This window comes from Equus asinus, chromosome 2 (genome assembly GCF_041296235.1).
Source record: "Equus asinus isolate D_3611 breed Donkey chromosome 2, EquAss-T2T_v2, whole genome shotgun sequence".
Classification (NCBI taxonomy): Eukaryota; Metazoa; Chordata; class Mammalia; order Perissodactyla; family Equidae; genus Equus; species Equus asinus.
In genome coordinates, this window is record NC_091791.1 from 6,227,723 (window position 1) to 6,255,515 (window position 27,793).

General features: G+C 46.6%; 2 protein-coding genes across 5 annotated transcripts in view; one reads left to right on the forward strand and one right to left on the reverse strand.

Annotated features, from left to right (window-relative positions):
* DOCK1 (dedicator of cytokinesis 1) overlaps positions 1-27,793 on the reverse strand; it is a 505,440-nt gene that overhangs the window by 238,999 nt on the left and 238,648 nt on the right. The gene's annotated exons all lie outside the window — the stretch shown is intronic.
* Positions 3,914-27,793, forward strand: part of INSYN2A (inhibitory synaptic factor 2A) — a 59,512-nt gene continuing 35,632 nt past the window's right edge. The window contains exons 1-2 of one of the 2 annotated variants that reach the window (XM_014829416.3): positions 3,914-4,102; positions 23,582-24,776. In XM_014829416.3, coding sequence (XP_014684902.3) covers positions 23,587-24,776 — 1,190 coding nt within the window. In that variant the 5' untranslated portion in view covers positions 3,914-4,102; positions 23,582-23,586. The remainder of the gene's footprint in view (positions 4,103-23,581; positions 24,777-27,793) is intronic. The other variant, XM_070481019.1, reaches the window with a different exon arrangement.

The window sequence follows — 27,793 nt, forward strand, 5'->3', positions numbered from 1 at the left end:
AAAGTGAACTCTACCGTGGCTGCACCCGAGAGTCAGGCAGGTGTTTACTGGCAGCCTCCCAAAGACAGAAGTTCTGAAGCAGCTAAACATGAGGTCTCATCTACAGCAGCAGTGAGGCTGCAGACACCCCCCTTGTCTCTTACCTTGGCTAAGAAAGCGGCTTCAGCAGATACGAGTTAATTTGACTGACTGACAAGCTGGTTCACTTAAAGGAAAGATTATTGGGGAGCATGTGTGTAGACACTGTGAAGATTCAGTGGTAATGCTCAGACAGAATGGAGGCATGCTGAGAAAAGAGAACAGCTTGAACTTTTCCATATGGATACAACTGTACGACCATCTAGTTCAAGACACAGAACAATCCAGCACCACAGAAGGTATTGCGGCCCTGTGCAACTAGTATGCCCAAAGGGAACCACCATTCTGACATTTACCACCGTTGATAACCTTTTCGCATTCTTGGATTTCATCTAAATGGAACCATATCATACATACTCTTATGTCTGGCTTTTTCTATGTAATGTTTGTGAACGTTATTCATGTTGCTGCATGCATTAGCAATTACTTCTTTTCATTGCTGCGTAGTACTCCACTGCATGAATAAACCCAGAAATTGTGATCCACCCTACCGCCAATCGATATTTGGGTTATTTCCTCTTTGGAACCCAGATGGACACAACTGTTATGAACATTCTTGTACATCTTTGACTTGTATATTTTCATCCTTTTTAATATGGAAATTGAGACCCCCAAATTTACCAAACTGTAGGGCTGCAAATCCAGCACTTCTCCACACAGCACCTGCACACTTCCAAGAAGAAGGCAAAGAAGAAAGACTCAGATATTTCCTAAGGATATTTCATTCCTTAGGTCCTTCTACTTTCAGGAAATCCCACTTTAAAAGTAGCTATTTTTCCCTTTATAAGTCCATCGCTTTTAGCAAAAATCTGAAGCAAAATGTAAGAGACTAATTTTTACCTAATTGATTCCTAAAACGAATCTACTTTCTACCAACTTTAACTCTTTTCCTGAGGAAACTGAACATAATGAATCATTCTAGACTCTAAAGATATGCACGTCTCATCCAGAAGAAAATAATGCACTGTGGGTCCGTGGGCAGGAAGATGGTTGAAACCCCCATCACCCCAGCCAGCCGTCCCAGAGCACAGTATTTGCTTTAAAGATTACAGTGTGATGGCCCGTCAGCATCCCACCTGTGGACCATCCCTCCCTAGCCAAAGGCACGTGAAACAAGTTTTCACCAATATTTACGTTTGTGAGGTTGGAGCCCTGCTATTAAGCTATACAACAGACAAATGCTTTCTTACTTCAAGAAAGAGGGAGGATACAATGATTTTAATAGATTCAGAAAACAACTGTAACTCTACTAGACAATTGAACAACTAAAAATAGTCTTGACGATACTAAGAAGTTCAATTAAACTCTCCTCTTCATATAAGTGGGTTTTCTAATCTGCCAATTACAGCTTTCCATTTTCTTCCTAGAATTATAAATTACACATCATGCGGCTCTCACATAACATTGTCCCTGGAGCCGTTTTCTTGCCAGCTCACACTGCCACCTGTGGCTCTGCTCTGTCCTGCTGTGCATGCATTTATGTTTATCTGTTTTCACTCACGGCTCCCCAAAATTTAGCTTTCCCTTACCACTAGCACAATTTCGGTATTTCCTGGCAGCTTTATTTACAGTGACAAGTTTAAGAGATGGAAGGCAGATTTCGATTTTATGGATTAGCAATAAAGCAAGATTTACAGAAAGTTCCCCAGACCACTGGGAGAATTACTGAGCCTACAGGAGCAACAGCACATCCCCAGTGGATTATGTTGGAGGGATCCATGGCAACAATCCCTACCACCTGTCATTAAATGTCCCCAAGTCCTACACATCCCCAACATCAGTTCCCTTCCAGGCAGAACAGGGGGTTACAGGTTTCCAGGCTGCTCACGCATCACCTGGCATATCACTCCAGCCAGCTCCCACCAGCATCACTTGCCAGCCAGAGAAGTAAATGGGCTGAAAATTAGACTTGAGGGATCTGGGTTAAAAAGGGATAATAAAAAGAGTGAGGTGGGCAGACTTTGGATCCATAGGTTCAGATCTCCCTTCCTGGCCATATCTGGATGGCAGAGGATTGTAGAGTTGTGTCCCAAAGGATGCTGAGAGGTGAGAGGGAAAAGGAAAAGATTTTACAATGTTTTTCTTCTGGAATATCTGAATGCAATGCCTCAAGCATCCACATATATATTAATAAAGCATTTCAATTAAATGATTTACAAAAAACAGACACTATATAAAGCACGGTGCTAGGCTCAGTTCAGCTCAATGAACAAGGACTGAGCAATGGCTGGGGTCCCAGGCACAGAGCTGATGTAGGGGCAGGGACTCAAGGATGCTCAGGCAGAGGTGTGTGCACCTGCAGCTGTGTGTGGACAGGTGGGTTAGCGAAAGGACTTTCTCCCTGTCCTCCCATACCACTCCCCAAAGCCTGTCACTGCCCTTGGGTCGACCACTTCTCTGTCCTTTCTCGGGAAACATTCAGATTAATGAATGTGGCTACTTTCAAGTATGTTCAAGGTGAATGAACTTCAAGCCCCAAGCCTGAGAAAATTAGGAGGCCAGGAGACCCGCATCCAGCGAGCTGCTTAGTTCTAGGTCCAGACACCAGAGACTACCAGGAATCAGGGAGGCCCCTGGGCCAGCTGCTTTGAGCTCTGAAGACCTACTACTCCTTGGGGGGCGGGGGGAGTGTAGCTCCTTGTGCATCCTAAATCTCTTCCTCCCCAAGTGAGCTCAACTCTACCCTGAAATAAAGGCAGCACGCTGCCCTGTGGCATCTGCAGGTGGGTGGTGTGATGGGGAGGGAGGGGGGGGGGGTCTTGATTAGAAGCAGAGGTGGCGCCTGCTCTGGAGCGTTCCTAAATTTCAGCGGGCAACAGACCTGGCAGGCACTCCCACTTAGGTCCTCAGGATACTCCCAGCTGGCCTGCCCGTCGGTCTCCACTTCGGGGGTCTGACCCCGGTTTGGACTCGGCACGGAAACGCGCCCCTGACCCCAGCCTCCACAAGCCAGCAATCCGCAGGTGAGGGGGCAGGAGCCTAAGCCTCCCGCGCTCCGGGATTTCAAAGCCCCGCTGGGCTGGGCCGGCTGGCACAACAGGCAGCCATCGCGCGGGGTCTCCAGCGACCCCTCTTGAGAGAAAACGCAGGATCTCCAGCCCTCCAGCTGCTCCGGAGGCGGCTCCAGGGTAGACTCAACAAGTTTCCGGGCCGCGCAGCGCCGCCTGCAGCCCAGAAACCCCGAGGACGCGCCGCGGTGGATGCCCGCGCGCAGGCGGCAGCCGGCGGCGGCTCCTTCCACCTCCTTCTGTAGCTCGGGTTCGGGCGTCCGCGGGCGGGGGCTCCTCCACTCCCCCTCTCTCCACTCCCTCCAGATCCCCCACCCCACGTTCGCGGCCCGCCCGGCCCCGCGCCGCCCCCGCCCCCGCCCCGCGGGGCCCGGGGCTCCGCCCGCCTCGGTGCCAGCCGGGCGCATAGGCGGCGGGCGCGCGGCTCCGGCGCCCTCTCCTCCGGCAGCCCGGCTCCGCGGAGTAGCTGGGACCCGGGGGCGGCTACAAGGACTTCCCTCCCGCTCCCTCCCCCTCTCCGCCCCCGCCCCCCGGCCCCGGCTCCGAGATCTCGCCGAAGACAATTGCAGTAAATGAGGACATCGGAGGAGCACGGAGCCGGGTGGCTGTGGCTGGCTCCGCCGCGCCGCGAGCGAGCGAGCGCGCGGGCGTCCCCGGAGCCGGCCGAACCGCTGCCTCCCCGCGCGCGTCGCTGAGCCGGGCCGGAGGGACGCGAGCTGCGGCGCGGGGGCCGGCCGGGCCGGGCGGGCCGGGCCGGCGGCGGTGGAGGGGGCGGGCGGCGGGCGCAGCCGGCCAAGTCCCCGGAGCCGAGCCTTCCTCCGCGCGAGCCCGGCGAGCCTCGCCGCGGATGCCCTGCCCGGAGTGCTCCGTGCCGCGCCAGGCTTGCCCGGGTCCGCGGCGAGACATGCTCGAGCCAGGCGCTGCACCGACCTCGACTTATCTGTAAGCAGCGGAAGGTAAGCGGAGCTCCACCCGCCCTCCTCCCGCGCCCCGGCGCCCGCTGCACTTGGTCGCGGGCTGAGCACCGCCCGGACGGGCGCCGACCCCGGCTCCGGCGCTCGCACTCGCCCCCAAACGGGCTTCGCCGGGGACTCGGCGGCTCCGGGGGCCAGGACGTGCCGGTGCAGCCAGGAGCGGACCGGCGGCGGGCGCGGGCGGGGGCGGGGGGCGAGGTTATGCAACTGCATCTGGCGCGGCCAGGTCGCCGAGGGGCGTCCGGCAACTTTGGCGACGGCCGGAGAGGAGCGGGGCTGCATGTCTGCGATGTCGATTCTAGACAAACGCCACAGCCTCGTGAGCGCCCGACAGCCCTAGGCAGGCAGAGCTGGGGGGATCCGGGGGCGGCCGTATCCCCGGAACGTTTCGCGATTTTTAAGAATTTTCCAAACTAAGGCGAACTGGCAAGTACGGCTGATTAACTTCGGGGGGATAAGTCCGAGCAGAGGGGCCCTGACGCCGGCTGCGAAGGGGAGGCACGAGCAGGAGCGAAGGCGGATGCCCACGTGAAATTGAAATGCCCGTCTCCTCCCGTGGCGCCAGGGCTCGCTGGAGTTGGCAGCTTCCCGGGGCTGCGGGCCGGGGTCGGCGCCCGCGGGGCTTCCGGGTGCCTGGCACCCCGTGTCAGACTTGGACAAGCGTGGGAAACCAACCAGTGCTGCAGACCGAGTGAGCGGGCTGGCGGGCGAGGGCAGGAGGGAGGAGGGAGCCCGCGGGCCGGCCCGGGGCCGGGCAGCGCCTAGAGCCCAAAGTCAAGAGCTAGAGTCTGCGTCTTGCTGGTTCATGCTCAGGGTTCCTGGCCGGCGTCTCCATCCTGGGGATAAAGAGGCTGTCCCTGTGACCTCAGCATTCTACTACCCAAAAATATGCCACAGGGAGATGGAGCTAGCGATAAGGGTATGCCAGGAGTGGGGGAGGAGAGGCGCCTCTGGAGTAAATAGGGGAGAAAATGGGTGCTTTGGGCTCATCGACAGAGCAGGGCTCTGGCCCGGACCCTTCTGTGGCTGCAGGTCTGTGCCTGGGGGCTGGACGCCTGGTCAGGCCCCTGAGCCAGAAGCGTCAGTGAAGCAGTTTAATTTGACCTTGTCTGCTTAGGCGCTTAAATTCTGCGGAAGCATCCCGAGGTGAACTGGCCAGAGTGGGAAGGAAGTTTGGGCTAGACCTGCTTTGGCTAGGAAGCCCCTGGATTATTTCTCAAGACTACAGCTCAGACTAGCAGAGGGTCGTGGTCGGTGCGCTTGGAGGTTTTCCCTTGCACAAGGACTTGCTGGGGGGTTACCTTTCCACTTGCCAGTGGGGGGACGTCAAGGTGACAGCGCTGGGCACTTGATTGAAAAATGCCACCCAAATCACCTGACCTGGGCCATTCCCAATGAGTAGTACATATTTGAAAATGCTTTAACCTCATTAAGCTTATGCTCCAGAGAGAGCAGAAGGTAACCATCATTTCACTTTGCAGAGGCGAAAAGTGCAGGTTTTTACTATTCACTTTGTGCTATTTATTAAATTCATATCCTGTTGAATGGTACTTTTGAAAGAAAAGTTCCTATTTATCTTTGCCATTTTTTTTGCAAGAATGATTAGCAGACGTGCACAAGCAGCTCAAAGGAAAAATGGAAGTCTTGCCATCTGCATGCCTCACCAGATATTAATAATTTACTATCCATGTTTACTACTTACATTAGATGGCACTGCTACTCATGATGGTTTTATTAGAGGCGTATTTGGAGAAAAAATGTCTAGCATAGCTATCACTAATTGCATGATTTTGCATAAATTATATTAGCTACAGAGAGTTTGAGCTTTTCTTCACTTCACTAAATTCATCATTTCCTTAAAGATCGAACGATTCAGTTTAATTTCTTTAGCTAAATGGAAGACCTCTACTTAAAGACAGGATGCCCTTGAAAAGCAAAGTATGCCTTTAAACTTACTACAGTTGCCACGACTTCATTTTTTATTATTCTGATTAGGATTTTGAGCTTTTCCTTAAATCAGGACCATTATCCTACAGAGAAGCACAACTACTGGTTAAGAAATAGGCTTAGAAGGCAGAAGCTGGGAAGCTGCGTGTTTGCACAAAGAGCTTTCGAAAAGCCCTTTGGAAAGCTGGATACGCTCTTACTCCATTTACTTAGGGGGCTTCTCTGTTCTGCCACAATTGTTTTCCCCATGGCAGGAGAAGGAATTGTTGTCTTTTGTTTCTCCCTCTGTAGAGAAAAGAAAATTAAGTAAATACGTAAATGAATGAAAGGCTTGTACATGAAAGCATCAGTCTACCAGGAAGACTCCTACACACTGAAATAAGCAGTCAGAAAATGAAAATGACTGTCAGAACGAACAGTTGATCCCAGCAGAGCAGCTGGACAGATGCATTCCCTTCCGCAGACATTTGTATGCTCTCATCCACCCTAACCCATGGCCGTCTCATTTAGGAAAACTACTGAACTCTCTTGTATGAGAAGCAGATTACTCAGGTTGGGGACAGGCTGCTTCTCAGGGAATCATGCTAAAGAAATCTCAGCTACACTGCAAAGGAACAGTGTATCAATTTCAGAAGGCAGAGACAGGGCCACCAGGAATTTTTTTTTTCCAAAAGCTCTCGACCAGCCCACAGGATACCTGAGCAGGTGTATGTCAAGGCTGCTGCTTAACCAATCAGCAGCACCCAAGAAGCTTGGGTAAACACAGATTATGCATATTTGAGGCAAACCACAGTCATTGGGGGAATGTGAGGTTGTTAGGACGCCCCAGAGAAAACTGGCATCGTTATTTTAAACAATTCCTTCATAAATGTAAAGAACCACATCCCTTCCCCACCATAATTCCACTGAGACCTTCATTCCCCAACCCGAAATTAGCTGACATTATTTATGAAGCAGATCCTTATTAGTCTCCTCACATATTTGATTTTAATATTTCATAAGATTATGGAATGACTTCAATATTTTAAAGCAAAACTTAATATGATTGATATTGCATGACAACACTATTAATACCATGAAATTCGCATACAAACATTTGGATAAGTCTTTATCCAAAATTTGAGCCAATCCATAATATAAATGTAGGAAAACATCATAACTTTTAATCAGTTTATTTTAAAAGTATATTTTTCTTGTATATTAAGGACAGACTAGAGATTTGGTACCAAGTTGTGGGGACCCTGTCGAGATTCATACAAACAAGTTGTTGAGACATAATCTCACATTAAACAGTACATACGAGGTACAGGATGATAATGACCATGTATGATAATGGGTCTGTTTCAGATCCGGAGGCCCTAGGGTGTCTCCAAGCAACCAAGAATCTTACAGCTCAGATTAAGAAAAACTGTAACTTCAGAGACATTTCCTGGTTCCAAATTCAATTCCTGACATAAACTCTTTCAGAGGCCCCTCTCCGATAAGCCATCGGGATATTCACTATGGGTTTGAGTCATATGTACTTCAGACATCATTCACACTATAATGGATGAGTTGAGGGACTTTGAGGTATACAAAGATATTATCAAGTGACAAACCGCTGAGCTAAATAAAAACAAAACGCTCTAACCTGAAGCTCTGTGTCTTTCTGCTGAGTGCATGTTCCCAGCTCTAATTGGGACAGAGAGAAAATTAACTTGAATACAGAAAAGCAGATATCGGGGACAAGATGGAATCATGTTTGTAAATTATAAACTTTTTGGCTGATACCATTTTTCAAAGGGATTTGAAAAGAACTATCTCCAAAGTCACTGTTTGTGAATATTGCTTTTAGAGAGTGAATATTGCTTTTTGATTATTCAAAGCATTGTACATCCACAGACATGTTTTCTTTACTGTGTCATCTTGCTGTTAGGAAGTTTGAGCACGAAAAGACCAGAGAGAGGATCATGTTTGCACATTGTTTGTTTACCTGAGTTACACTATTAGAGCCATGACGGGGTGAAGAAAGTTTTAAAAAATCCTAACGGCATGGCAAAACGCTGGTCGAAGTTTATAGTGCAGTTACTGTGGAAATTCCAATTCAGTCCTTAATAATCTAGTCTTGGGCATAAAATGAAATGCAGTAAACTACAGCATATGAGAGACATGAGAAGGAGGCTGTGGGAGGCCGAAAATATTACAGGCAACCTTGCAAATGAAAGTTGTTCTCTCCTCAGTACTCCAGAAAGAAAAGGGAGAAAGGAGAGACTGATGGTCTGGGGGCCCCGTTTCGGCTGCTCAGTTGAGGAAGGACCATTGAGATACATCATATTCACTGCCAACCTTAATAAAACTGACCCAGCTTTGTTTGTTTCTAGGTCATTTCACTGGTGAGTCCCTCCACACTGGTTGTTCCCTCAGAAGTATCTTGTGTTTGTCAATTGCCCATTTCCTTATCTTTTCCATTGGTCCTTAGTGGTTAGACTCAGAACACCTCACATTATCTCTGTTTTGCTCTGTGAAATCTGCTTAATTTTGTAGTAAGCGATTTTAGCATCCTTGGAAATGTAATGGAACTGTAAAACCTGGGCTCTAAAAATGGGCAAATGTAGGGAAGGGAGACTGACAGGCAGATGGACTTGTCTAGAAAAAACTGCTGTTTCCTGGAAATGTACTGAGCAGTAGCAGCAGTGGCCATGGCAATGTGTGCAGTGTCACGCAAGACCAAGTCCTCAAGAAATTCAAGTCCAGGAGGGCAAAAGGAGGTGGGAGGTACAATCAGGATAGAACAAACCGCATGCTTTAGAAGTTTCCAGGAGAGAGTGATGGCCCAGCTGAGACAAAGGTGGAGCTGGGACTCCTGAGCCCATCACACACAGAACCTGGAGCTTAGGCCCAGTTCTCGGATGCTCAGAAAAAGAGACTTGTATGGAAAGAGTGAAGAAGTAGTTTGAAGCCAGTTTTAGGAGAAACCAGCAGGACAGGAAGAGCCTCTGTTCATTGGCAATGAGTAACCATTGAATGTTTTGAACAATAACATACGTTTCCAGAAGATTAAGTCTTGATAGCTAGAGATAAACCAGAGAAGAGAAATTGGAGACCAGTTGAGAGGGTGTGACAGGTGAGAATTAACTGATACCAAGGATGACTGATAGCACTGGGGATGGATACAAAGGGGCAGCTGTGAGAGAAACATCCTGAGTGGCAAATCTTTGTAACATGAAGAAGGGATTAAAGATGCTACCCCAGGCAAATAAGGTGATAGGTGATATAAATGGAAACAGAGAAGTCAGGGAGCCAGCAAGTTTCCGGGGAAAGATAGGATTGCTATTAGAAATTTGAGTTTGAGTTTCCAATTGGAGATATTATTTTAAAAATTGAGTTTTTCATCATTTCTTACTTCTTAGAACTTCCATGAGAAATACTTTCAGAGAATGGAAACATAGACTGAAGAAGTGACAACACAAATTCATAAAGGACTAAGAATAGTACTATCAAATAACAGGTGCTCAATAAATATTTAATGAGGCTATTAACAATAAACCTAGTCAATAATTTTGCTAGAAATTCAAGGAATCCAGATTGGATAATATTGTTTCTCTTCCATTTGCACTTTTTTTGTAGTAGAAATTAAAAGGAAATATCAGGAGAAGGTGGTAAAAAGGAAGACTACTTCCAGACATGGACAATCCTTACATCTGGCCACACAGTGTTTAGAAAAGAGAAAAATGTCAAAGACTGGGGTTTTTCTACCAGCAAACTCAACCTTAGAGCTTCTTTGGTAACTCTTCACTTGGGTGGAAGTTTAGTTTCTAAAGAAAGAATGTGTTTGAGTTTAATGACCTCATGTTAGAGTAAAAGAAGCAAACAAGGAGAAATGAGAAATTCGATCCTGCCTCTATCAGATGGATTAAATGCTCTTATACCCCAAATGCTGACATTTTTGCTGGAAAGGAATTTTCAGGAGAGCTTTACCAAAATAACGGAAAGTTCACTGGATCAATTCAAGACAGCCAGAAGACGTCTGTCTCTCGGTCTTGACCTCACATCTCAATTTGACATCATGACATCAACTCCATTGATCTTTGTGCCAGATCCATCAATTTATCACTTCTTTTGTTATCAGTACCAGAGTGATGCATAAAGACTTGTTTTTTAATCTTTTCTCCTTGTTGAAATCACATGGCACAAACAACTAGTTTCCTGTTACTCATGCACTTAAGACTTGTATAGCTCAGGAGTATAGCCAGGAATCATTCCCAAGACAATTTCATGCCACGTGCAAGTGTACAGTTTGACATGAAAGGAGTGCTGAGAAAGAAAAGTTTCTCACTTTCAAACTCTACTTTTCATTTGCCTTCTTGGGCCATTGAAGAGCCCAATGATAACTGCTTTTCTTAATTATTCCACTGTGTGTGTTTGTTTTTAATAGTAGTTAGCTCAGCAGCTTCACAGAGGTAGTTTCCATCCTTGCTGAAGTTGTTTTGTTCTTTTTATATTTGTCTCCATATAGAATATTAACTCCCCTCTGAGTGGATCTCTACTTTATTTATTGTGTCTATCAGATTTGCTAGTGTGGCAAAAATACCCAGGGTTAGGCAGAATGATGGAATTTATCATAGAGTTGGAACACTGGATCTATGAAAATATCCCCCAGTCTTACTGGGCAGGGGAAGCTCAGGGTGGGCACTCCTCCTCCATGGGGCAAGGTCGACTGCTGAGTGAGTGGTAGAGAATGGGCTGTAACCTAGGGCTCCTGGCTCTCAAGTCATTCCTAGAGATCACTTAAATTTTACATCGAAGCATCAATTCTAACTCTAGATCTAAGGAGTCAGTGAAAATGACCACTGGCATGCCAGCCTTAAAGTAAAAACCTAGGACAACTGTATACTTTTTAATCAGCCATTCAAGGTGGCTTTCAAGCATGCTCCTCTCAAGTAACATACCCAGTGTTATCCATGTTTATAACATGTTCCTAAGTGTGCTGTCCTTGTCAACATCCACCTCGTCACTAGGGGCAGCGTCACCAAGACCATACATATACTGAGGGCTTTATGCACCAACCTACTGAGCCCGCATCCCAGATCAGAGCAGTGAGAGCAGTAGCCAAGCGACACTGTCTACATTTGCACTCCCAGTTCTGCCAATTACTATCTGTGTGACCATGAGCATGGACTCACCTATCAGTGCCTCGGTTTCCCCATCTTTATAAAAAATGGTAACTTCCCTTCAGAGAGTGTTTGGAGAATGCAGTGTTAGAACATATATAATGTGCAAAGTGGTACCTAGCCCACGGCAAGCACTACAGTAGTGTCAGCTCTGACTATTACATATACTCTCCCAGGTTTTATAACTTGCTCAGGATTCTGGGCTAATTCGGGGAAGAGCCAGACTCAAAATCAGACAGTCAGTCTCTAAACCCCAGTTCTTAATCATGTGATACTACATAGCCAGGAATTACCATGTCAAGAAAAGACCTCAGAACGTGAAAATGCTAAATGGATGACCTTGAGTACCCCCTCACCAATTTATAAAATCCCGCATGTAAAATCCAAAAGTAAACATTCACTGAAAAGACAGGCAGTGTACTAAAAGTTGATCTCAAACCCCGTGACTGCGAAGAGCTGCCCCCGGCCATGGAATTCCTAGGAGGGGACAGAATTCTAGATGTTCTGCACCCCCAACCAGAAACCTCAAAACAGCCAAGGTGTGCATAGGCCATATTCCTGCTGTGGACCTACCAGGCGACCATTTACTTGGAATTTGCCATTCAATAATCATTCCACATTGCAGAAAGACATGTAGCTTAAACTATGACAATGACTGTTTACTAACTGTACCCCTCTGTGGCACGTGAATCTATCCCCACTGCTGATCCACAAGCAGGGCCATGGAAGGTGCACCCTGCTGGCCGCGACTTGGGCTCTGCTGGTGATCACCCCAACACTTGGCCAAGTCCCGGTTTCATTCTAGAAAAAATGGAAGGGGCTGGCGTTCCTTGCTCCCCTGGGACATCATTCATTCATCCCTTCAGTCAGTAAATATTTATGGGTACGTTTTAGGTGCCACATGTTGTTCTGTGCTTGGGGGATACGGTTGAAAATTGAAGAGGATGAAGGATGGGGAAGACAAATAAACAAAACCCATCCTGTAGCCCAGTGGTGCTCTCTCATGGATGCATTGTTACAGTGCGCTCTGCTGCCCTGTCTCCATCCGCCAGACATTCTGACTGACCTGGAACTGGAGTGGGGACCAGTATGTTTTTTCCAGAGAGCCAGGCTCATGGATGGAGCCCTTGAGGAAGATGCATGTTCTCCTGCTTCCTGTAGGAGCACAGCCTCCCTCTGGATTCTCTTCTCCTATGTGGCTGGAAATGCTTTCTTTAAAAAAAACAAACAAACAAACTTGTAAAAGGTTCCACTCCTTCAACACCTATGCCCTCCTCCAAAGCTTCAAGAAGGCCAAAGCAGAGAGGGGTCATCTGAGGTTCTGGAAAGATTTATGTTTTCCTTTGAAAAGTATTTTTGGGATTCTGATGTGCGCAGAGAATCCTTTCATGATCATCAGTACTGCCCACTCACGATGATGCTAATTTCTCTTCGTGAACCTACACAATCTTATCCTACTGTTCATTCTTTCCCTTGTTCCACAATCCTTGTGAAGTAACACGGCATCAGGTCCAAGGAAGGGCCCGAGAGAGTCAAGATAGAAGCAGAGCACAGAAAGATAAACTTAACATAGGCTTACTCATGACATTTAACGCTTGTTCTTATTGTGTGTTGGGTGCTTCCTAGAACACAAAACTGTATGATGCCTACCCTGGATGCCTGTCCCAGCCTTGACTTTTGTTTACCCCAGGATGAACTGTCAAGTTCCATTCTGGCCGGGAGGAGAAGGGGTTACTGTAGCTGCCCCATACAGAGCAGCCGAGACGCTGACAGCAGTGGCCCCGGTCCCTCAAAACTGGATGTGCCTCCTCTACTCCAGTTAATGCAGGCAGGCTGTGATGTGGTTTACCTGGACTGACTTCACTGCAGGGAACACCCCTTCCTCTCCTGAGTCTGTCTGTCTGTCTGTCTGTGTGGTTCTCACCCTCCTGTGCCCCTCCCGTTGTCTCTCTCTTCCTCATTTCCCTATTCCTTCCCCTCCACATTCATCTGAATGGACACATAGCAGTCTAGAATTATAGTTCTCTATATTGATTTTATTTATTGAATATAATTTTATATTCTGTGTTCTCAATTCAAAGTAAGGAAAAATGAAAGGTATTTATTTCATTTAAAACCTTTGTGCCAAAACACACTCCCCTCTGAAGTAACCTGACTCAGAAGTGTGCTCCAGCCTCTCTGTTGATTTTCCCTGAAGGTCAGTGGTTCTGCCTCTCCGGCAATCAGACTCTGATTAGAAGGCCGAGATTAGCAAAGATTCCACGCTCTAAAATGTTTATGTTAATCCATGCAATGGAGATTTTTGAATTAAATTTGTAATTTATTTTGTTACAACCACATTCCACCCCCAAGAAGACAGCTGGATAATATAAGAACAAACCTGCTGGCAGTGTGCAGCAAGTGACATTCACACAACAAATCCGCTGTGAGGGCCCCGATGTACTTCACGATTAAATATGAAACATACACCACTTCTGGACCATCTACTCATTTTCGTGAGGGTGTGGGCCATCTCTTTTCTTTCTCCTCTATCAGCACTCAAAAAAATTTAAAGTAACACTGTACAACAACCAAACTCAATTTAGTTATGCCAAAGTTCAGAAGAGAAAAATCACTCTGGACGTGGTTTTACTTAAACTTAAAGGGAAACTCCATCCCTTTCCCTTTGACTTATCTAATTCCTACCCAGGTTTCAGAATGCAGTCACGTTCCACCTGATCTGAGGGTCCAAGTAATGCAGAAAGAATCCATGAAACCAACAATATTGTGCACCCATCCTAACCCTCCTTAAAGTCCTGGGTGAGGCCGCAGCTGTGAGGGTACTGTGATGTACACCCTTATACTCTTAAACCAAGTAGCAAGTATCAAGGCTGATTAAGTTCAGGAGAGAGGAGGAGCGTAAAGTGACCTAGTCTACAAATGCTTGTATTTGTGTAAGGAGAGAAAACTGACACACATCAAAGAAAAGTGACTCATGCTGTAACCCTGCTCTTACCTGTCTCCCGGGTGGAGCCTGCCCTGACTCCCCAGGGAACACTCCCCTAGCACTTGCTTCTTCCTACCTCCATGACAGTCCTGAGCACAGTGGACTGGTGTTTTCCACAGACCCATGTCTTCCCATGCTGAGATCCACATTCCCAAGAACCGTGCCTCATTTTCCTGAGTGCCCACACCTGGTCTGGTGCCTGGGGCACCCTAGACATGCAGGTGTTATTCCCTGAGTCAATGAAGGCAGTGATGAGGACTGGAGTAGCCCGAGAAGGAAAGACTGGATCTGGACCAGCAAGAAGAGACTATCTTGGGGAGAGGAAGATAGGGGCACAGTCCTGGAACATACACCACTGGGAATGAAGACACAAAGTAGGATTGACCATGATGTGTTCCAGAGACAGTACGGGAACTGGCTTAACGTTAGCAGACAGTTTTTGAGTAACCCTGAGAAATCTAGGGAGATAAGCAGGGTTGGAAAGATTATAAAAGACCCTACAAAAAATTGGTTTTTGAAAGTGCTACCAAACGGGGACACATATAGGTATCCACAGAGAAGAGAGATGTTTGCACTTGAAACCTGGGCTGGAAGGACCTGCAAGATGGACAGCTGAAGGCAGGGGATGTAAGATCGCCAAGGTCACGGTGGGAAACAGTGTGAACGGATAGGAGGAAATCAATAGGTGAAGCAACAGGAAGGAAAAGCAAAAATCAATGGACTTGGTGATGGATGACTAGCTATGAGGATTAAACTAGGGAATGAATCAGGCAAAGGAATGCCAGCACCTACCTGGCAGGGCACCCTCAGAATAAAAGGACTGAGCGACTCTATGCTATTCCAAGTTGGGCATGGGTCTCTTGACCCCATTGCAAGCCAAGTTCAGTCCTGCATTTAACACTGGGTGCCTTTGCTCCATGCTCGGCTGAGGTCAGCACAATAGCTACATTTCTGGGTTGAGCATGGACCACCCCACATCTCAGGCCATTGCTCTGTGCCAGACCAGTTCCCAGGAAGGACCACTGAGCCCTCTAGGCTGCCTGAGACACTGCTGAGCTTTCCATGCACAAGGTGACAAGCCTTCAAAGACATTAGAACAGAAGTCTCTGGGGGATGGGATGTGACTTCATATGTTTAAAAAGTAGCTACTGGGCCAGCCCTGGTGGCCTAGTGGTTAAGTTCAGCATGCTCTGCTTCAGCAGCCTGGGTTCGCTTCCTGGGCACGGACCTACACCACTCATCTGTCAATGGCCATGCTGCGGCAGCGGCTCCCATACAAAGAACAGAGGAAGACTGGCAACAGATGTTAGCTCAGGGTGAATATTCCTCAGCCAAAAAAAAAAAAGTGGCTCCTTATTGTTATGCATGAAGAAATTCACAATAGCTGTTGGTCAAAGAAAGAATTAAAGAACCAACTGACCTGACAGAATAGAAAATAACACCAGGATTGATGAGAAGTAGAATTTGTCTTTAAGGAACAAAATGTGACAGCTATTTGCATGTCATAGTTTAAAGTATACAACATACAGACACTTTTCATCCTCCCACCCCGTAACAATGACATTTTGGATATTGACTGCTAAAACTTCGCCCTTAGCTCACCTGCGATGAGTAACTATCAGTTGCTACTAGCAACATTCCCTCAGTTTCCATATCCCAAGTGGTTAACTGTACACACTCTCTCTTTGCCAAGCCTAAGTGTTGCCTAGACTGACATCTCTCTTCAGGGTGATAGACTATTTCTGAGGTTCCACTCCTTGTCCCTCAGCTGCAATGGAAGGAAAGAAAAGGTTCCTCCACTTTACGCTGTGGGCCTCAATTCATGTTCTTTTGTTCCACTCAAATTAAATGATCCCTGCATCATTTTTAGTCCAAGAGTCAGAGGAAAGACTGAAGAATTCAAAGTAAGACAGCCATTCCACACTGGACCATGGCTGACACAATGTATCAGAGCTGGGAAGACCACACATACTAACTCTGTCTACGGCTTCCTGTTGGGATTGTGTACACGGGCTCCTAGGGCAATAGTTTCTCTGTGCTTCGCTATCCACTTATAAATAGAGGCTGATTACAAGAAATGCTCAGTTCTCCCTTTGTTTCTTGGCTTGCTATCTCTGCAGTAAACCCAGGACCTTGCAGAGTCTATGGTTTGGCCAGACCAAAGAAACCCAGGAGACGCACTACAATGCAAACTGCAAGGGGAACGGTTTTGATGGTAATAGACGGACATGGCCTTGCCAGAGAGACAGATTGCATCTTAAACTCTCAATGACTTCAATTGTAGTAAACGGTTACCTCCAAGTAACCCAAGGGCAAGAAATCCTGCCCTGAGAGTTCTAAATTGTATCCTGAGATTCAACTGGGAGAAGCAGCAGGGAAAACATACTCTTTTGACATATTTTTTGGAAAAAAAAATCAATGTTCTAATTTTAGTTTCAGATGTATCATCAGAAAAATCATGCCATTTAGTAAAAGACATATGGATTCATCAGTTAATCAATAAGGCAAAATACTGCCAAAGTCCATTCCAGTATGTACATGTGCTCATGGGAGTAAGATTCCCATAAAGTCTAACAAAGACAGGCCACCTCTTGTGCGTCTTACCAACCCCAACCTCTTATGGGCCCCAAACTAACAGCTGATTATTGCTTAATTACCTGGAGCCATCCAGGCAATAGAGTAGGTGGGACATTTGCTGCAATAATCTAAATATATATACTCATGACTTGTGCTCAAAACTAGAGCCTTTATATCTAACATTTTCTGTGACTGTCTCACTGATGGGGGAGAGGAAAGAATCAGGAAATTAGTTCCTTTTACTAATCTTACAGATGACTTTGCTGAGTTGATGGAACCAGTTTTACTGAACTCTTTGGACATTATTAGTTAGCAAGGCTAACTGCTGCAAATAAAACTAATTTTTCACGTTGACGTAACATCTCACTTGGAGGAAAATGATTTTTTTCCGGTTCATTTTCGCCAACATCATAAAATTTTGCCTATTCATTTCTACTAATTTAGATTCCGTTTGGACAGAGGATAAGCAAAGGTTAACATCAGTATAAGCTGAAAATCAAAGAACTCAGTAAATAGTCAAACACAAATACAGAGGAAGTCCAGTCCATTGAACAGGCCCATTTTCTGGTTCTTCTAAAACCTCAGCACCAAGCCCTAAGCATCCATGTATAAAATGGATGGGTCACTTCCTTTGTTCCACTCACTAGAAACAGGCCAGTGGCGAGTCTATGTGGCAACAGTGATTTACATCACTGAAGTAACTGACTATAGGTTTTCTGTTGGTTGAAATGTGTTTTCTGAAATCACAGATATACATGAACTGGAACCCCACCTAGGATGGTTTTTCTTCTGCTTCAAAACCTGCATTGAAGCTTCATGAGTGTCCCTTTTCCCTACTTCCAACTGGATGGTCATCAGATCTTAATAATGGAGGCCTCACTGCAATATTCCACAAATCAAGGGACTGGGACACAACCTGGCCATGTTTTCTCCGATGTGCCACAGCGCTGAGATGAGAGCAGCCTCCTCTGTAAATGGTCAGTCTCAGAGGGGTGTCGACACTCACTTAGTTACCCCATTTCAGTCCTCTTAATCAGTGACCTCTGAAGAAGAGAACAAATATCTGGAAAAATATCATTGCAGTGTATTAAAGGAAATTAAAATGGATGATGAATCTAAGACACAGTCCAAAATCTATAGCAGTTAGCTGTGCCCTAAGGAAAGCAGGACTTCATTTTGGAAGAATCAATTGGTGCCTATAAAATAGGTCTGGAAGTCAACTATTTCACAACCCAAATGAACTCATTTGATGGGTGAGGTTCTGTCTTACTTGCCTTTCCCTCTGGGAAGCTGCATGTTAAAGAATGGTATAGTCATTTCACCACTCCCCCATTCTGAGTAGCCTAATGTTCAGGCATTCCCTCAGCATATGGAATAAAACGCTGACCCAATTAATCTTGAATTCCAGCCAGCATCTTCGACTCCAAGGTGTCTCAACAGCGGGAAAGCCACTAGAAAAACCAATAATATCCTACAGCCTCTTTCCAGACTCACTGGATTGCTTGCGTAGCTCTTTTGCTATATCCACTGACTGATGGACACTGGGAGGTGTCTTGGCAAGGCCATCCCACTCGCAAGCGCCCGCTGTCAGTCGACTGCATCATGCCATATATATCACAGTGCAGGGTCAAACTGGAAACCTCTCAATCAGCGCAGACAGTTCAAGAATAGAGCTAAGCCAATGGAGAGTCTCTCTTGTCAGCTGCTGAGACCCACAAAGTTTCCTTCAGACTATAAGTGCAGATTATAGGTCAAATCCATCTTATTTCTAATTAAAACAGATGGCAAATTCCATCCCAACAGTGAGTTTTCTCTCATATTGATACATCTTCTACTAAACACTCTCTTGCTCCCCCAGCTGATCCACACACATCTATATCCATGTGTGTGTGTGGAGATGTATAGACTACGCACACACACACAAACACATACTATCACTACTTTGAAATTCATTTTCTTTCTTTATTCAAGGCTTGCTCAAAACAATAAAAGATGACCTTTGGGAGACTGCTGGTACCCAAATCTAATCATTTCTAGATTCTTCTTATTCGGATCCAAGTGTTTATACTTTCCAGAGGCCTGATCCTGTCATTCGGCCTAAGGTGTAGACGGACTGACTTTACCCTATGGTTTTTAAATTGGCAAACAATATAACAACACTGCTCCTTCCCCCCAAGAAACTGGAAAACAAAGGGAAAATACATCTCCCCGAATGCAGTCCTAATATCACAATGATGACCATTTTTGTTCATTTTCTTCCAGTACAATTTAGTAGACTGTTTTCTTTCACTTAACGTTATTTCATAAGTGTTTTTCTATGATACTAAATAATCACTATAATTATCATTTTAATGGTGCACTGAGTGAGTGTACACCATAATTTACTTAACCGTTTACCTATTGTTAGGCATTTAGTTGCTTCCATTTTTCACTCCTTTAAGCTGGAATGAACATTTTTATATAAGCTATTAATTTAAAGCAGCGTGCAGAGATGACTCTCCATCACTAATCTAAAAATACAGGGTTTATATATTTACAACTCGCATTTGATTATGAAATTTAATTTGAGAGTAATTAAGACATTTATATTCCAAACAGCTCCTCGACATCTAGCTCTCCGTGAGCCAGACAGGCACAACCATGACTCGCCATTTTCACCTCAAGACAGCACAGTCCGATGAATTCTAAAACACAATTTTCTTATGAAAAATAAACTTTATGAACTCCTGCTGCTTTAGAGCTAAGAGATTAACTCCAAGAACCAGAGCGCACGGGCCTCTGAGGTGACCCAGCCAAGGCAAGCCATTGCTGAAAATGCCTTTTTGGTTTTGTGCTCAGTCCAAAACTCAAGGCAGCCCTCACTGAGGCTGTGCCCAGGGCCAGGTGTGTTCCTGGGACCTACCTGGACGTTCTCTGCATAACCTGCACCCAGATACCTCGTGGCCACAGGCCAAAAAAATCGCTCCGACGAGTCCCAGCTGTTTGATGCTTCCTGAAGTTTATCAGGGGTCACTTCAGGTTACAGATTTCCCTGGGCAGGGCAAGCGGTTTAATGCATGGGGTTCAAAAGGATGCAGGGTGCCGCCCACAAGCTGTGTGACTCTGAGCAAATCACAAAAAAGTCTGGTGCCGCAGTTTCTCAATCTGCATCTTGAAGATAGCAGCAGTGCCTCCCCTGTGAGGCTACCATGCGGGTCAAGGAGAAAATGCAAGTGAACTGTGGAGGAGAATGCTGGCACCGGGTTAGGACACAGAAGCATGGAACATGTGGACTGAATGTTGACATCAAACTAACATGTACATTCATTTGCTGAATGAATGGATGAAACAGTAATGAATAAACTGCACTGGAAGGTTCCACTGGTCTTGTGGACTGTCATCTATAGGATGCCCAATTTTATTTCATGACAAAATCATTTTCTTAATGGAAATCACTAGAAGCCTGATCCCCTGAACAAACAGTAAAGGAACACCCTGGAAACATGCATCCACCTTAATATCAATGTAAGGCTTAATGTCCAGGAAAATCTCATTCTAAAGCTAGAGAAAATATCATCCAGCCATCAAAAGCAACTCATAACTTCATCTGAAGCCAGAGTAAGTCAACTACAGGAATTCCTTACAACTTTTCCTATCAGTGGGATTAGGACAACTCAGTTACTATTACTTAAAGAAAAATTTAGCAACAACAAACTAAATGAGAAAAAAAAATCCTAAGTATTATCATCATTTTTGCTAATGAGAAACGGCTTTTTATATACTTAGCAACTCCCTGTAAAATAGAGACCTTAGGAATTTTTTTATTATTCTTTTGCCACTGGCAATTAATTCTTCTAATTTGATTTATTAGTTGGATGGTTGGGTCCAAGACTCAGAATATCTTTCCAAACCAGCAGACTGATGTAGGAGCATGATTTCAGTGCAGTTCCTGGCAAATCGTGATGATGAATAGCGTGGTAGTACAAACTTATTCAGACACACATTTTTCAGTAGTGGCAGGGAAAAGGCTGAAAAATTACTAGTAAATTGCTTTTTGTAAAAATGCTCTCTCTTTCAAATTTTCCCTAGTATGAAGGTCTTCTGCAGAATGATGGCACAATACATTCTGACATACCTGGACAACAAAGGCAGTTAAAGAACGAATATGAGATAAGAGTGAGGGTTAAGATTTAATTTCCTTATTATACCCCACCGTCTCCCATACTCTCCCTGACACCAGGTCCTTCTGTGTGCGTCCCTTTAACCTGTTGCGATAAGTGTCTCTGAAAGGTATATATTATCTGTCTTTAGCAGGCAGGCTCTGCCCCACCCACTGTCCACTCCAGTCCTCCCAAAACGGAGCCAGGACAGCCACTCCACTGCGACCTGTTGCCTTCCTTTTCCCTACTCTCCAAAACTGCCCAGATTTTTGAGTTTCAGATTACAAAGGTCTCCAAATGTCCGGAGCACCTAGTCAGGCACCAAAAACCAAAGGCTTGTTCTCTGTCTTCTGCAAACTACCCCCGGATGAGACTGTTTCGGGTGAATTCTTTGGTCAGAGGACACACAGAGGCATTGGGGGTGAGCACTTGCTTCACTGCTGGCCCAGAGCAGAGTGGGGTCTTTTCCAGAGTGAAGCTTCAGAGCAGGTGCTCCCCAGACCCACCTGTCTCCGGGAGGTGGACCCTGCCATCTGTCCTTCATCTGTCACTTTGCTTTCTCTCAGGACACACTGTGGCCACCCAAGAGTGAAAGATCAAATGCAGCTGTTCTCACCTGGGCCGTCATGGCCCCCCAGTGCCATTTGGCCACACTTCTAGCTGTCACACTGGAGGCTGCCACTTATATCTGGTGGGTGGAAGCGGGGACACTGCTGAACATTCTGCACTGTGCAGGAGAGCCCCACAACAAAGCATCACCTGGCCGACAGTGCCTGGAGGGCCACCGCTGAGGAACCCGCATCTAATCTACAGCGAATCCGGCAGAGCTGATCTTCGTTGTCCTCTGTGTGATGACCAGTTCTTTGTTCAGGGCATAATCGGTCAAATACTTGAACTTCGTCTAAGCCTTTCATTCAGGAACACTAGTGGAGGCCTGCAAAGTGCCAGGGCCTTGCTGGTCTGAGAGGCAGAGGTCAATGTGATGGGGTCCCCAGACTGCAAGGAGGGGCCTTTCATAGGCCTGTGGTCTCAACTCAGTAAGAACTGAGAGTGTGGGGGAAGTGGTCTGCCCCTCTGTTTGTTGGGCCCCTGGGTTATAGAAACAACATGGACTCAGGAGTCAGTAGATCAGGAGCCGGCTCCTGCCTGTATGTCTTACTTGCTGTGTGATGTTGAACAAGTAACATGACTTCTCTGAACCTCAGTTTCCTCCTTAAAGTGGATGCATAGACATGAAGGCATCAGGTATAGTCCTCATGTACCAGCGGAGTACCTGGCGGCCCACACACCCGCTGGCTCCTGGAGCAGCAGCCCTGCGTCTCGCCTTTCCTAAGATGTGCTCTGGAGGGTTTCTGTGTTGGGTTCTCAGGCTCCCCAGGGTGGCCCAAACGGTCTGTGACAGCTGGGCTGGGCAGTGCAGCTAGAGCCTGTTGTTGTTCAGTTCTTGCATGCTGGTGTCCGTGACCGTGCCTCTCTGGGACCTCGCTCCAGTGCCAGGGCCCCACACACCCGATTCCTCCCACCTACTGTTTTCTTCTCGAACACAAGGGGAAAAGGCGAACACTGACTCACAAACAACATACTTAACTATATTTTCTTGCTTTAAGCTCAACCCTCAAGAAAGTTCTTCCATGTGCAATAAACAGCTGTGAATCTGCCTAATAAAGTGAAGGCATTTTCCCCCACTGGTGTTCCCCGAGAGCAATCATTGGCCACCTGCATCTTTTTAGTTGCATTTAATAATTCAGCCCAAGATGAATTTGCATGATTAACATAAAGCCTCATGATTTTATTTTCTTTCAGGATTTAAATACTGAAACAACCACCATTGTTTTCATTTTCAGAGGTTGTGATCAAAACACAAAACTTGATTCTAGAATGAATAATTCCTTTTTTTAAAAAAAATGTATGTTCAAACACCACTCTCCATAGAATCAAAGAAAAGAACTGCTAACACTGCCTTTGTAAAGGCAGGGAAACCCAGGCTCTTTTTATGGCTGGTGTTAACCCATTACAAGCAAGCCACACCTCAAACATTTCTCCTTTATGGTTTTCCCATAAAGTGGTAGGGCCCACTCTCCCATGGCATCCATAACGGCTAACATAAATAAATTTATTTCAGAGCTCATCTTAGGGCTCTCCACATTTATCTGATCAGGAGCCAGAATCTCCAATAAGTCTTTAAGAGAAAACAGCAATTCTCTTGGATTCCAATAATAGATTAATCGCGTCATCCTCAAAAAATAGTCAAAAGCCAAACCAAATAAGTTGCATTTGGAAACCCATCCGCCCGTGAAGTGGAGACGATGAGGTGTGTGTGTGAACGATAATTTGCGAAGCAGAAGAGGCAGCATCCATGGGTTTCGTGATGAATATAGTAAAGCAGGTTTGTCTAATGGGGAAACATGCATCACTATCAAAAGAAACTAATGTATCCCCACATGGAAAAGCAAGCAGGCTTTAATATCTGAGAAGCATTTCAAGCTGTGCCTGCCAGCAATTCTCCGCCTGTCTGATTTTCCTTAACATTAAAAGCCGACCTCACCTGTTTAAAAATAATTAGGAAGCAGGCAGTAGTAATTCTGGCTAAAAGTTTGTGCCGCCCGTGTTTGTGTGCGTGTTTCTGTTCCACTGACGCCTCTGTTGATGTTTCCGAATGCAGGAATCATGGTCAGTAAGGAAGCCGGCAAATGCGGACTCACGACGTCGGAGAGTGAAGTAGAACCCGCCGCCTGCCTGGCCCTGGAGATGAAATATGCCCTGGACCCCAACCGGCAGATTAAAAAGCGGAATAAAGCCCTGCAGGTGCGCTTTAAGGATATCTGTGAGGCGCAGAATGAGCAGAGGGACGCGCAGCTCCCCGCAGGACAGCTGGGCGAGAAGCGGGAGGCCAAGCCTGTGTCCTGCAGAGCAGCCTATCGCAAATACATGACAGTGCCCGCCCGGAGGTCCATCCCCAACGTCACCAAGAGCACAGGTGTGCAGACCTCGCCAGACCTTAAAAAGTGTTACCAGACCTTCCCTCTGGACCGCAAAAAAGGGACTCTCAAAAGCATCCCGGCTGCGGATGCCTTTAAAAGTCAAGACAATGGGTTTGTAATAGACGCGAAAGAGAAGAGTGAGGAAGGGCCTCGGGAGGAGGCCCGACCGTGGGGTGCGGGCCGGGTTCAGAAGACAGCGGCCTTGGTGTTCCATTCCGATGAACACATGAATGCGCTGGACCCGCCCGCTGGGGTCAACTGTGCAGAGCCGTGCAAAAACCCTGATTTGCACAGCTGCCGAGACACCCCTCTCCCAAATGCCACTCGGCCTCCCTCCCAAGAGCCTGATTACCAGCTGCATGGGAAAGCAAAACATGAGAGGGCGACACCAGACGCTGAGGAACCCGCTGCGTCGGCTCATGGGAGGGTGTTTAAAACGGAGGTGGCCACTGTTTATGCACCCGGCCCCAGTGCAAAAGCCCCCGAGCCTGCCTTGTCAAACTCTGCCGCCGCGAGCGAGTGGTCCCTCTGCCCGGTGACCGACCAGGAGCGGAGGAGAGCCACACATCTCAATGGGCTCCAGGCGCCCCCGGGCATGGCTGTGGCCTGCTCGCCCCCAGGGCAGCGTTTGTCCCCTGAATGTAGCGAACAGCCCCCGCAGACTCCAGCCCCGCTGCTGGGGGAGGAGAACCAGCCTTGTCCGACAGCAGTCGCTGTGGGTGAAGAATGCCAACAAATCGTGCCTCATACAGAAGTGGTCGACCTGAAAGCACAGCTTCAGATGATGGAGAACTTGATCAGTTCGAGCCAAGAAACCATCAAAGTGCTCTTGGGAGTCATTCAGGAGTTGGAAAAAGGAGAAGCCCATCGGGAAGGGTATGTATGCTCATCTGTTTCTTATGAAGCTCTGCAGGCTCATCACCCCCGGGGTCCATCTCTAGTCCCCCAAAGCTAGGATTTCTGTGAACAGGCTAGAGTCTGAGGACAGAGAGAGCTCAAAGGGGTCACAGTATCTTATGACACTAGCCGTTGCATCCTCACTTTCAAGATTTACTTGCTGGTTAGCACCCATCTGCCTGGCCTGGAATTCAAACCATACTTAATATTTTGAATGAACTGACTCATCTTTCCTTTTTATCTCCTAGGACTAAAAGTTTATGATTTTGATGAAGTATAATAGATAGGCCAATCCAAACTATCTAATCTAAATAAGAAGCCACTTGCCTTTTAGGAATCATATTATGTAAGAGAAAAGAAAGAATTCAGATAGCATTTTGCAAAGTAGATACTGACTTGTTTATATTACATCATTGGAATAAGGCTGATATGCAGGACCGTACAGGGGTTTACACAATCGACAAGATGTTTTTCTTTCCTTACGCGGAACTGCCATCAGCCAGGCCCATCCTGAGACGAGCCCTGTCTGTATACAATTAGGAGAGAGAGGCCTTTCCCGCTGTTGCCCTGTGGGTCCACTTGGGTTGTAAAGGGAATGATCCCAAGTTAACAGCCAGTACTGTTCAGCACTGATAACAGATTACTAAACTTGGTTTCCATCTTTTGAACTTGAAATTGTGCAGCAGCAAATTTAAAAACAAATGACCTAAAGCTAGGACATTAGTCTTGAGTCGCTTAGCTAGGAAGCTTCCTTGTGTGGGCCAGGCAGTGTGCTAGGCTGATACAAAACAGCCAGCACTGGGCTGGTTCCCTGCCTCTCGAAACAGTGCCCATGGCTTGCTGGCCTTTGTCTAGGCTGCCAGGCCTTCTCTTTCCCATTCCACCTTGAACTTCTCTGGAGTCCTCCAGCCCACGTTCTGGAAGTTGGATCTGAGGCGTGTTGCTTTGCCTCAAGTGATTAGCACCCTTCGCTGTGGGCCCCTACCCCTGGTTAAGTAAGCTGGCATCCAGCATGTACCTACACCAAGAAATGCATTGTCAGGGCAGCAAACCACCCCATGCACAGTTTCCTCAAGAGGATTGTTGTGGCTGAGTTACACAGTGTTTATATATTGCCAACAACAGGAGGAAACAACCTCTGCATTCCAGGATAGGAGTGAGGCTTAAGCCTGGCTCCAGAGGCAAGGTACCTGGTGCAGGGTCTGCCCTTGGCTTCTGGCTTCTCCAGCTTTGTGCACAAAGCTCCCACAAAGGGAGTTAATTCTCAATACCCCCTGCCTCCTATTTATATAGTATTGTTTGCAATCCACAGTATTAAGCAAAAAGAGTTGCTAACCAATCATAAAATAAACTAATAGGAGATCAGTAGTAACCTAACATTATAGAATGTTTCCAAAAGGCCTTGTTCAGTCTTGGGTTTACATCTCCCATTTTCATCCCATTTCAGTCATTTAGACTTGAACATGTACATATCCAAAAGCAACACACTAAGGTGGGTCTACAAGGAGTTTCTTGATCAGTAGACCACATTCCCAGGGAAAAATTCAAAGCCCAAACAGGAACCCGATCACTGACTTTGATATAGCTGGTAATGACTTAAACCAGACAGCAAAACAGCAAGATACCCACATCACCAGTTGGGAAATAAAGTCCACCAAATGGTGTAAAACCAATGCATTTGCTACTGTGCATTGTGCCCAATAAGAACCTGCAAAGCCTGAACACTCACCAAGACCCGTGAAAGGAGAGCCAGGTGACATATGGAGGCTCCTTCTTACACTCTTAGGACAAGTGTGGAAATGTGTTTTAAATGGGATCCCCTGAGTTCTCTGAGAGTGTACAGTCTAGCAAAGTGGTTTTGTGTTTAGTAAGACATGTCTAGCTGGGAATTCTGGCTTTGAGGACTGGGCAAGGGCTGCACCTCTCTGTGCCTCATTTCTTCACCTGTAAGGTGGAGATGATTGCCCGTCCTGCAAGTGGAGGCAAGGATGATATGGGTGACCTCTTCATCCATTTAGCCAGTGCCAGGTGCATGTGACTGGGCTGCTGCCTGCCAGAGGTGTGAATGTCGGTCTTGCTGGTCAGCATGTCAGGGTCTGGAGAACACTTGGCAGCCCCATGTCTGAGTCCAGCGTAATGAATGTCCCAACCCCCGCAGCACACAGCCTCCACCCAGTGCTGTCCCTGAAAGCCCTGAGCTGCTCTGTCCAATACAGTGAGCACTAGCCATATGTGGGTATTGAAATTCAAACTCAAATTAATTACAATTGAAAATTCAGTTCTTCTGTCGCACTGGCAACATTTCAGGTGCTCAAGAGCCACATGTGGCGACTGGCTGCTGCACAGGGCAGAGAACATTTCCATCATCAACCCAGCATCCCCAAAGCATGGCACAGTGCCTGCCTCCTAGCCATTGAGGCCTGAGCACCTTAGATCAAGGCAAAGCATGACATTGCTTTAAAATCAATCCCTGTTGTTGCCTGCACACGACAAGCTCACAATAGAAAGGCAGGTCCTTATCCTGATGAACTCCCCCATTTGTTCCTAAAAACCTTCGTTTTCACCTCTCTCTGAGCCCTCTGGACTCAATGAATCAAGTGGTTTCAAACGCCAAGGCCACCTTGAAGGTGACCTCTCCTGATCAATGCATAATTTGGCTAAAATTCCAATTTCCACTATTATTTTCCATGTGAGAACACAGGGAAGACAACAGCCTCAGAGGTGGGCAGATAAGAAACAAGCTCATTCTTCATCCCATCCCCAAGTATCTGCGTCCAGTGCAGTCACAGGGAGTGGGGAGAGGTGTGCTGGCACATCCTTAACAACTGGCCCTGGAAGGAGGGGGAGTAACATGTGCTGATTTCAGTGGTGTAAATACTGCTCCCGTGGCCAATTTCAACCAGCTCACAAAATTCTGAAAATTTACCATTCTGCTCCTCTGAGCATCAGACCGATTCCTTGAATGGTATGCTCCACGACCGTGACTTTAGAAGGAA